Raw genomic sequence first — 12,101 nt, forward strand, 5'->3', positions numbered from 1 at the left:
TGAGTTCAGCAGTTTTAAATCAGCCAGAGAAAGCTGATTGGAGTGAGCTTCTGTTGGTCTTGCAGAGAGTGGAGGCCGGGGCAGGGAGGTGCATTCTAATTTCTGGAGGCCGCGAAGGCAGAAGCACCGTGTACAGCATGTTGGACTTCTGTATGTGACCTTTTGTGCGTCAGCCTGACGTCTTTGCGGCCTACATACCGCAAACGACAAGATGCACTCTTGGCACGGTGAGGAAGTTTGTGTAGGGGTGGGTATGCCATTATGGATTTCGAGGACATTAAAGAGCTGACATCACAAGGTAGTTTTGAGACAGATGGGATGTTTGGGGATTTTCCCAGGGCTGAATAGGGTCTTGATGGTTAAGGGTTAGTGCATTTGGTAAGATGGTTAGTGCATTTGGTAAGTGAGCTTTCTTCCATTCACAGAGTGGGGTGCAGAGGTGGGCCATCACTTTGCAAACAGAATTGTTGGTCCAAGGCTTGAGACAAGTTATGGAGGGCAATAAGGCATGCAGAGGGCAAGAGACATAGGGCCTCATTACGAGGTTGGAGGTAGTCATGGCGCTAATAGCGCCATGACAATCTCCAATACCGGTACCGAGTCCGCCCTCATTCAATGGGCACTTAACGGTCTATTCTGACCTTTGTGGGACCAGTAAGTCCCCATTGAAAAAGCCATTCCCCATTCCCATTTCAGCCCCCATAGGTCTCAATGGAAAGGGGGAAGGCGCTAATAACGGTACCGCAATTTGCTGTACCATTATTAGCTCTGAAGTCCCTTAACGGGCCCCGTCCATAACGCCTGGTAAAACCAGGCATTAAGGAAGGGACTCGCTAAAGGACCTCAGAATAGGGAGCAAAGGGATTACCGGCACCAATGTCCTTAACGGTGCCCGGTATCCCTTTGCGCCCACCTCGTGATGAGGCCCATAGAATGTCTTTTTTCACTAAGTGATGAATTGCTTAATCTGGAGTGGGAGCTAGAAACATCCTCCTTGATGTAGGCACACGCAAGTCGTGATTCACATAGGGCGCGATAGTACTTTGTAAGAACCACTGCTGGATTCTCTTTGGAAGGAACATCACCAAAGTCTCCAATATCTACGATGAGCCAAGGCAGGGATCTCTCATGTTCCGAATTGAGTCTACATGTTTATCGTGTCACTTCGGATCCTGTTGCACTTCGCTATTGAGTTAGCATCCTTAATACCAGCCCTGTCTCATTGAGATGCCACGCCAGCTCTCTCTTGCATTCAACAATGAATTTTCACGCTTTACAGAATGATATTATGATACTCTCTGAAATTCCATACTATTTCCCCATACTTTATAAGGTGAATGGCAGCTTTCTTGGGCTCCTCACTAAGCTCTTATCCTTTATAGAGTTCTGTGAAATATCTTTCCCAAATTCCACACCGAGCTGCCCTCTTTCATAGTATGCTATGCCAGGTGACCCTCAATTTCCCCACTAAATTTCCATCCTTTGTAAGGTGCCATACCAGCACTCACTCTCAGGTTTTCCAAAATTAGATAGAATTCTGTGCCTGGTGTGTTTTAAATCTTTGCTAGATTTCTAATTCAAACCCATGCTTTCTAAATAGTAGGACCATTCTCAATATTTACAGTCTCCATGTGGCGCCCTGGCAAATATTTTCTCATGATCCCCATTAAAGTCTGCATTCCCTCTAGGGTGCCTTCGGAACTCTTACTTCAAGCCTGTTACCCACGGCATGACATGGAAGCTCTCTCGCAGTGTACCCATGCGACTAATGATTAAGTAATGCGAGCACCTTCCGATTTGGATCTGGTTAGCAATTGACATCTTAGGTACTCCAGAACTTAAGGAGTACTACAGTATCTCTGGATAGTCTATCAATATCTTTGACCGTGACATTGACTTTACCGCTCCCAGAAAATTGAATAGTTTGTCTCAAATCTCAAGGAAATCAAGGATTACATCCACAAATGCCTCTGAAACTCAACAAAACTGCCAAGCTATTTAGGTGGGCGCTCATCGGTGGCTTTGAATCTGTGTTCTCTTCTAGTCCTGCCCGCTGCCTTAAGCATGGACGAATCACTTCTGGGGGAGCCACCACTGTCTCCCTGTTCCGTACCCCAGTGGAGTAGAACATTGGAAAGGCAATGGTGAGTATAGAGATGAGTATCATGGCCCCACCTTAGGAGCAAATCCCTGCCCATCTATCCAACTAACGCTTAAAGTTAAATGGCTCTAAATATGAGTTTGGTGATTATTCAGTGGTATATCTGCCAGATTACCTCCAAACTCCTTACCCCTTACCGCCACATGGTCCCCTTGATTTACCATGGGATTACACGTGACGGAAGGGCAGTTTTAACCCCCCATTTATGGAGTCCATAGAACAGCACAGGGATTTTGGCAGTAATTCTGTGGTAATTCCACCGATATTGTGCCTTAAAGAGGAAGATTTTCCTCCTGTATGAGGCAGGAGAAAAGTCCTCCACTTCAAGGTCAGACTTGTAGTTTGGCAGTGCAGTAAAATCATCAGTAATTCTGTTACCGGCAGTAACAGAATTCCCACCAGTTATTTCCCTCACCACTAAACTGAAGACCAAAATCTTTGCAAAGCCAGAAACCAAACAGATCATTTAGGAAAATGAGATAGCAGAATTAATAACCCTTCTCCCCCGACCTATTATGTACTATGCTTGGCCTTTATCATGGCCTCCCTTTAGCACCTTGATGGCCTCACCTGGACGTCCTTGAAGAAGATGCATCCTCTTGCCCACTCCACCAGGCAGAAGAGGGTTTGGTCCACCATCTTGCACATGATGCCAAATGTATTGAGGCAGTCGTGCCTTCCCCGGCTCGCTTGCTCTTGCTGCAGATGGCTTAATACGCGACTCTGAAGCTGGTGTTCTGCCATTTCACACCGAAGCAGCTCAAGTATCAGAGGGGGCATCGCACATGATGAAACCAATGAATACGGGCTGGGTGCTAAGCAATCCATCAAACCACAAGCCCCCGGATCTGAGAATTCAGTCTTGACCGGGTAAAAAGGAGATATGTCATGAGCCTGGAAGACAGAGGGGCAAGGATATCCAGCGAGGCACATATTTGGCGGTGGACCAGTTATGCTGCTTCTTTTACACTCGCCCGAAGGGGATGCCACAAAGTGCTCCGTTGACACGGGTTGATGGTCGCAGCACAATGGTATCATGCGATCACTCAGGCACAGGTGGTCTTCCGTCTCTTGCTTCACCAAGCTGCTGCTGCACACAAAGACCTCCTTCTGCTTCTTCAGATCCCGCGCCTTCCTGTAGAGTGGGCCAAACTTGTTCCGACCACCTCTCATACGGTTTGCCCTAACAGCTTTGGGAGGGAAGACAAGGAGAGACATGAGACAAATGAGCACAGTTAGTTCTATGACATTGTGTCCATATTTTGTTGTCATTGCATGAACTAGGCCTATGTCAGCAATGTCAATCCACTTCTTGATTTCACGTTCATATAATGTCAATACTGTACAGGGAAGATCTGCTTCCCTTGGCTTGTCGTGAAAGCAAGCAGAAGATTGTCCTACAGGGAACTTGAGACATTTCCAAACATGCTTCTGAATGGCCACCAAGCAGTAACAGAGTAGTGCCGCCTCACATGCGACTGATCCTAGAACAGCACTACCAGCTTTTCTGAAGCACAGGCTTGATGGGAAATGTCTAGGTTTCCCTACAGGTCAATTCAACTCTAATTTGGTTTCTCCTTTGGAACAAGAACGCTTCAGGACCAGTTTACATTCTCTCCTCTATACCAATGTGTCTTAGTCTGCATTAGTCAGCAAGGGGGTGCGCTGATCACCAATACTACATAACACCAGAATGCATACATTGCCAATCTTCCAAGAGAATCTGAATCAAGCTGTTTTGAACTGATGAGAGCGTTGTTAGCCAGTCAGACAATTCTGAGGATTGGCACACAAGGCACTTTTGTTTCTGTAGAACAGGCTACTATGATTTACAATTGATTATGAGTCAGAGGCTAAGTGGTCTCAAGGCAGGACATGCATCTGCTCATCTGAACTGGGGTGCATTGCGAAAGAAATAGAAAGAAGACTAGAAGGCTTCTCCTCTATTGCCATACTCTAGGCTTTGCATCAAAGATCAGCTTCCCAACCTTTTGGAGGATCCTGCACATGATATGCAAAGTTAGCCTAAGCCATGTTCTCCTGGTTAGCTGCTCGCAGACTTCCCTGGTTATCCTCGGTGCTAGCCTCTGAATTCTGTGATTGAGGCGGACAAGCCTGGTGGAAGCAAATTATGCTTCTAGACACGCGAATAAACTCTGGATGGCCTAAGGGGATGTGGCAGTGCTGGAAGCTTGAAACAACCTCTAGCTCGTACCCGCATACCTTTTGTTTTTGAACATGTGGCGAGGGAAGATCTGCGACTTTGCCCTGCCCGTGAAATTGATGTGAAGTGACTGTGCCACTTTTGGACACAGTCCAGCAGATATAAATATAGTACATCTCTTAATCTGTCTCTGATATCAACCACAGCCAATCCAGTACGCTATCAATTCTAGGTTAATGTGGAGGGTAATCGTTGAAAGTATAACTATTTATTCATATAATTAAAAGAGGGTGGTTCATTGGGTACTGAGCCCCATGAACCCTTATTATAATCCCTGGTCCCTCAGGCTCAATACTTTGAACAACCACAACAATGGACCAGTAGAATAGAAGATGGCAGTACATGATCTGTCATCCTCCATCTACTAGTCCATTGTTGTGGTTGTTCAATCTCACTATCACCTACTTACGTGTCCTCCTTAGTTGCCTCAGTTCCTGTGTTGCCTAATTTCATCGGCCTGTGAAGGATAAATAGTAATCTGGGAATGCATCCCCCGTTTCTCTTTGGCAGAATCTAGGATCAGATGGAAGTATTTTTGAATAAATTTGCTGTATGTGACTCATTCAAAGACAGATAGATGGTGTCCTGCTTCGTATCAGAGCATGTTTTCCTCTGCTTAGGCAATCAGAAAGTGTAAAATCAGGCTTTAATCGCCAACAGAAGCCTGATTTTCATGATACCCCCTTGTTCTGCTCACTCTTTCCAGCTCTCTAACCAATCAACAAGCTTGGAATGGGGGCTTTTGCAGCCTGTAAAGGCTGCATCCTGAGCTTCCATTTGCGATAACCAACCCCCTTTCTTTCAGGTCTGCTAGAGGGCCTGAAGACCATGCAAATGGCAGCGGCGTGCAGTACCAATCCCAGTAGCCTAACATAACATAACGCTGCATGCTAAGCAAGGATACTCGGAGAAGCTCAGTTCCAGCAAATCCCAAGAGCGGCTTCCCTGCTTTACCGCTGCACAAGCTCTACTAGTGTTAGAGCCCTTGCCATCAGGCCCCTAGTGCTCTTCGGTTCTGGACCACTGGCAGTGTGGCAGTCACTTACCACCCAATATAGCGCTAGGCTTGGTTATGAGTTATATTTTTAGGTTCCTACACAGTAAGCATGGCTTGACATCTTGCAGTCCTTGCAAAACTGCTACGCGGACCTCTCAGTCTATATCGGGTGCAAAGATTCCACACGAGCAAAGATAGCACCAAGAACCTGTAAATGGCTTTGAGAAGTCTGGAAAAAACCCACTTCTGAATGCTGTAGGATCTGTCAACAATACATCTAATACCACCCAGGTACAGAGGACAGACCTACGTACACATCATTCACATTTTACACAGACCTTGCTCAGTCAAACCTTGTTATTTGTACCAAGACGCCCAGCACCCGAAAAGGATCAGGCAAAAGCAACAGAACACACCTCTATCTGTCCCTGAACCCCCACCCCTGCACCTAGGAGCCAGTGGTGAGCCGCTTATCTTCGAAAAGATAGAATAAGGAGACACAAATAATCTGCATGGACAAGCTACAACAATTATTACGTGACTTGGTACACAGAAATTGGCCCATCCAATCATTACTAGAACTCTAGGTATTTTCTACATATGTTGGACCTCTGCCGGGCCAGAGATGAACAGAACAACTTAAAAAAGTGTATCAATGTCTCAGGGTCAGTCTTAAATATGTATTCCACCTGGATCATATGACACTATTCATATGATATGATATATGATGTGATATGATATGATATGATATGGCGTTTATAACGCACCTGTAAACAAATGTTTCTAGGCGAAACAAGACAAGGAGGGAGAAACAGAGGGAGGACAAAACAACAATCTTACTAGGCTTTGTGTCATTCAGGTCACGCAAATACAGGGAAAAGGAAGGGGAGAAGTACTGAGGGGGTGGGGGAGAGGGAGAAGTTCAGCTAGCTGAAAGGTGCGACCAGCGGGTGGCTCAGTGCAGGTAAAACAGAAAGTGCAGCCAACAGGTGGCTCATAAGTACAGAGAGAATGGACTGTAGGGTGCCGGATACAGAGCACAAGTGCTGGGGGAGCCAGGAAGCAGTGCGAGGTGCAACTGGACATGTAGGGACCTGGGCCAAGTTCAGAGGGTCGCCAGGTGTCCAGTGTGTGGAGAAGTCGTGGCATCAGAAGGGGAGAGGAAGAGAGAAAGAGGAAGCGAAGTGGAAGGTCTTGAGTTGCTTCCGCCACCAGAGGTGGTTCTGCTCAAGTCTGTGAGAGGCAGGCAGGCTTTTCCAGAGGGAAGCCCCAGCCGAAAATAGAGATCTGCCCCAAACTCTCTACTTGGCAAAGCAACTGAACCTTCAGAGAGTTTGAGGTGGATGAGTGGAGAGCTTGAGAAAGGAGATGTTTAGGAAGAGAGAGTTGGAGGTACTGCGGTCACAAGCCCCAAACGCCTTGTGGCTGATGCAGAGGGCCTTGAACTTCATCCTTGCCGCCACAAGGAGCCAATGAAGAGATTTCAGAGCTTGAAAGATATGATCCATGGGCTTGAGTCCAGTCCAGTCGCAGTCCAGTACTGGATAAGGTGTAGAGGACGGAGAGCAGAGGCAGGAAGATTTAGAAAGAGGCTTTGAGGTGATATGATAACACAAGTAATTTAGAAGACAGTCCTGATGAAGATGGCCACTATGCTAATAGGCCATTCAAATCAGACGACAGTTACAGTCTAGGGAACAAGCTTGTAATTAACATGAACCAGAATGCTGATCGGAAAGAATGGGATCTCTCTGATTTCATTATGTCTTCATAGAAACTGTGCCTTGAATTGAATACATGTTGTTTGACACACTCATTGTATAAATAGTGTCATATGATCCAGGTGGAATACATATTTAAGACTGACACTGAGACATTGACATACTTTTCTAAGTTGTTCTGTTCATCTATGTCCCGGCAGAGGTCCAAGATGTTTAGAAAATACCTAGAGTTGTAGTAATGATTGGATGGAGCCAATTTCTGTGTACCAAGGCAAGTAATAATAGATAGCTATAGCTTGTCCACTGCAAATTATTTGTCTCTCCTTATTCTATAATTTTGTAGATAAGCGGCTCACCACCGGATCCTAGGTGCAGGGGTGGGGGTCAGCATTGAGAAGATTGCCTATTGCCGCCTTTGCCGAAGCTAACCAAACACTCCTGTCCTGGAGCTGCAGACCTTCCTGTGCCATCCATTTCATCAAGACTAGATACCTGCCTGAGACTACACAGGAGTTGGCCCTGCCAGGCAGGAGGACTCCTGCATGCTCCTACCTTTTGCCATGCTTTGGCCTAGCTTGCAGTCTGTGGGGCCTCCTCCTTCATGATGAGCAAACTTGCTGCTTCCCCTGTTGGAACTGATGTGAGTGCCGACATGCCTAATATGCTGTATCTGTGCTGAGGATCTGGTCACAGATAACGCCTATGCTTTTCAGACGATAACACTAGGAGCAGCAGGGTGTTATGTGAACTTGCCTTCTATGGGCACTCAAGCACTGAATTCCCAAGGAAACCTCCCAATTTTCAGGCTGGGGTGGAAGAACCATCATGGTCATGCGCATCCAGCTATGGAAAGAAGGTGTGCCCCTTAGGTGAAATATTCACACTCTTACACAGCCTTAATCTGTTTGTTACATTAATAGTTAGAGTGGTAAAACTCCCGGTTGCAACCCTTTCCTTTTGCCAAAATTTTTTTAAGCCTCTGCTTTGGTGTGGAATGTTATGGCAGCATAAGTCAAATATCTAACATGATAATATTTTAGCGTTGTATCACTACAAGTGTCCCATTGTACTTCACAATACCCTCCCTGTTTCTTGGGGTTAGCCACACTGTTTGCTCTCACTACCCATTAACATGCGCTTTTTCTTCGAGCCCCTTGCTGGGATTAAGATTTGGAGCAGAGTGGTTGGGTAGAAAACCAAGGTGCCTTCTTGATTTAGTGTGCATTTGTGATCCCTAAACCCTATGCGTCTTCTATGATCTTACTAAATTCAGTCAAATCAACCTTCAGGCTGACTGTTTCCTACCCAGTTCTACCAGCCTCCCAGGCTCACAAGGACCAGAAAACATGGACCTGACCACAACCTCACCATAGGTCTTAAAACATTGGGGCATTTGGTAGAAATGTATGGTAAATATAACAAGCAAACCACAGATATGAATCTATGTACAAGGGTTTATTAAGCACCCACACAGCCAAGAAATAGGGCAGCATTATACATGGATTGAATAACTTGATAGAGCTAGCTGTAGTTGAGATTGTGTCTGTGGGTGATGACCAGCTGGATAGTGTACCTAAAGGTTGCAGTGCTAGCTGAGGAACTAATGGGTAACAATGGAGAAACCACATACAATCATAATGGCATATTTGTGGATTACACAACATTTTGACAGTTCTTGTAGGTGGAAAAGGTCATTCTCAGGCCTAGATAATGTTTTGCTGTTGGGGGGTAGATGCCCAGTATTGTTTCCACATTGCACCAATGACCAGGAATTCGAATTGGGGACGGCAGTTCTTTAACAAGATTGCCACAAAGAATAAATTATTAACTACTCATGCCACCATGTTCAGAGGCACAGATTCACATAGGACAATATAGCATGTGCATTATGCCAGAGGGGAAAAGTGAAGGGTTTGGTACTATGAGCAGTCAAAGAATTTGCAAAATAATGACTTACTTTAAGAAATGGGCATGATAACTTAGGAATTGGTGCAACTATTTTTGATGAGTGTAATGTGAATGAGATTTTAATAAAAAGGGGATATAACTGTGTTCCACCGGAGTGAATAAAGATGTTATTGGAACACAAAGCTAACAAAGGACACCAGGACCTTTCATGAATGAAAAGACTCAACGGTGACTATTTCGTGTGGCCTGGCATAGGCAAAGAGGTAGATTGCCTAGCATGTGGGTGCATGCACAGACATTTGTATTGAATGTGTTAAGAGTATAAGCATGAATGTGGCTCCTCTGACACCTGGTGTGATGCCTGAGGGATTATGGATGAATCTTGCTTTGAACATTTGGTGTCCTTTTCATATTGTTCCATGCACACACAATATTCAGTAGTAATAGCAGATGATTTTAGTAACTGACCAGAACTTAGGTTTGTAAATGCATCTACACTGAAAAGAGGAGTAATCTTAGGGTTGCACTATATGTGCAAGCATGATGTCCATATGAGTGAGTAACTCATAATGGTGCTCAGCTCGTGTCTGCAACAATATACCATCCACAGGCTGATGGCCTGGTCAAAAGTAGCAATCTAGAAGGACTGTGTAAAACTAACCAACAGGAGCAAGGATGTATAGGTTCACCCAGGGTTAGCTCATTCTATAACAGGTGTTTCATCACTTGTGCCTGGCAGAACTGGTTCAAGTATCCAAAGGACATTTTTGTCACTGTGCATAACAAAGATACATTTGTCTGCATTTTCACATTTTATTTCAATGTGTTTTTTTCTGTTTAATGATATGTTATTGTATGTCTTTTATTAAGGAGGAAGTTGTTTCTGTTCTGTCTTTGTCCTGTCTCTGTACTTGGCAGGTAGGTTTAGTGATACCTTGCTATGTTAGTTTTTGTGGAGTCCTGTGTCTTAGGTAGGTACTTTGTGGAAATAAATCTTTACTATCTACCTTACAGGTAATTTTAACACTGTGGTTTGCCAGTAGTGCCCACCTTACCCAGAGTAGGATGGGCACTATCTGCCAGTAGCGGTTCTGCTTTTGTAGGTTGGGTAGCCCTTTTCAACTGATGCTCATTGGCTACCTACCTTCCAACTGCATGCCCACACTCAGGCACTTCTGGAAGCGGCAGGCTGGGCATCTTTTCCGCTGCATCTTGTCTATGGCGCAGTTTTGGCTATCCAGGCAGGTGTAGTGCTTGTTGTTCTGCACCGTGCGCTTGAAGAACCCCTACAGTTAATGGGAAGAGAGACAAAGGTGTTGATCATGATACCAAAACAGAATTTTATTTCTAAGACTGACAGACTTGCAATATATCATACAGAGCACAGTGGTAGAAGCATGTGGCCAGAATGACATGCCCTGTTATCAGGAACTGGGCATGATGACAAGGACAGTGGCAAAGCATCCCTTGCACATGCTATCATAAACACCTATACATAGAATGCCAGCCAGCTCCTCACCATTAGAATATCTAAGAATTCCAGATGTTCTGACTCTCGACCTGATGACTATATCAATAGCCACGTGGCCTACTGAATTGTCTCCATGCACAGAATCTAGGCTTGACATCTGCTACTCTTAGTGCTATTACTGCCATTGGTGAGGCTCGTCAATGTAGCAGCACTTCCACTACCATATGGAGATATCAAGCATATCTTCTCATGGATTGAATTCTTTAACTCTGAAGTATTGTGTCATGTATGCTTTTAGATGGCCTCATGACATGTAAGCATGGACCTACAAATACCACATGCAGAGCACTGTTGACTAAAAGCCAGAAGTGGTTGAAAGTGTCAGATATGAAATGGAGGCCCCTTGTCAGCAATGAGGCAGTATTTGCAAATTATGTGAAAATGCGGGAGCCCCTCGACGGCGTACAATCACTGCACAATAACCAGTTCTACTGGATGGTTCCAATACAGGAGGATCTGAATCTCGTGAGCAAAAACACAGTTGTAGACTCTCCCGAGTGGGCACCATATTGTAAGACAGGTTGTTTGGCTATGTGCATTTTCAGTATATGGGGGCCCACATTTTTCAAAGTATGTACCAATGGGTCTCCATTAATCTAGAGCGCTACTTTTTCTAGATTCATTCTACAAGGGACCACACTACTACCACATCCCTTCAATTCTATGATAGCTATGTAGATGAAATCATCCATTCCCTTGGCATTTCCAACTCCTACTGACAACTGGTTGTGAAATACAAGGGTGGCTCTTCTGAAATTTCTGGCATCTTGCCTTCACCCTGTTGGGTTCTTTTACCAGAAGGGCGTCACAGTGCCTTCAATTGGTGGGATCATATTTTTGGAAGCTGTCTCCAGACCAAACCCCTGGACGTCCAGGATGGGATCAATTGGCTTGAATGAAAAGGGGGTCACACGGTCAGGGGATGCTCAGACCCTAACCCAAAAAGCGCTTGGCCACCAAGATAGCTACAGTTATATTTGTCTGGGAGGATGCTGCTTTTGATAGAGCTCTCATTTGCCGGTTAGTGCATATGTATGTGTCTAACAAGCCCAGTTCTTAAGTTCATGGAACACCCATGATTTTCCATGGATTTACTATGGATTATCATGGACAGAAAACATGGAAGTCCATGATTCTGACCATAGTTTACCATTGACAACCCAGGGATGGCAAATGGCTCAGGGTCAGACCACAGATAACCATTAGTGAACATGGTATCATGGACGTAGATCTTATCCATAATTCTACCAATATTGGATAAACCGGGACAACCATGGACAGGCCAGTGATAACGATAACTATGGTCTTATAGATTCCAGGGTACCATGGACATGCATGGTTGCCCCAGATCCTGAAGAGTTTGGAAAACCATAAATACCCATGGACATGTACACTTCAATGGCCTAACATGTTTCTTAACCCCTTGTTCATTTTACAGGTGGGTTGTCAACAATGTATCGATGTTAATGAAAACTATACATAAACATGGATTACCATGGTTGGTACCAGAAGGTTAGGTCCAGAAGACCGCAGTTCTAAGAATAAAAAAGAAAGTTGGA

At 44.9% G+C, this 12,101-nt stretch overlaps 1 protein-coding gene across 1 annotated transcript in view; it reads right to left on the reverse strand.

Annotated features, from left to right (window-relative positions):
- Positions 1 to 12,101, reverse strand: part of LOC138581965 (nuclear receptor subfamily 5 group A member 2-like) — a 241,506-nt gene that overhangs the window by 159,452 nt on the left and 69,953 nt on the right. Inside the window, exons 3-4 of the mRNA XM_069652876.1 lie at positions 10,156 to 10,297; positions 2,732 to 3,351 (exon numbers count right to left, since the gene is read on the reverse strand). Coding sequence (XP_069508977.1) covers positions 2,732 to 3,351; positions 10,156 to 10,297 — 762 coding nt within the window. The remainder of the gene's footprint in view (positions 1 to 2,731; positions 3,352 to 10,155; positions 10,298 to 12,101) is intronic.

Source organism: Ambystoma mexicanum, chromosome 3q (assembly GCF_040938575.1).
Source record: "Ambystoma mexicanum isolate Mex_15411 chromosome 3q, UKY_AmexF1_1, whole genome shotgun sequence".
Taxonomy (NCBI): domain Eukaryota; kingdom Metazoa; phylum Chordata; class Amphibia; order Caudata; family Ambystomatidae; genus Ambystoma; species Ambystoma mexicanum.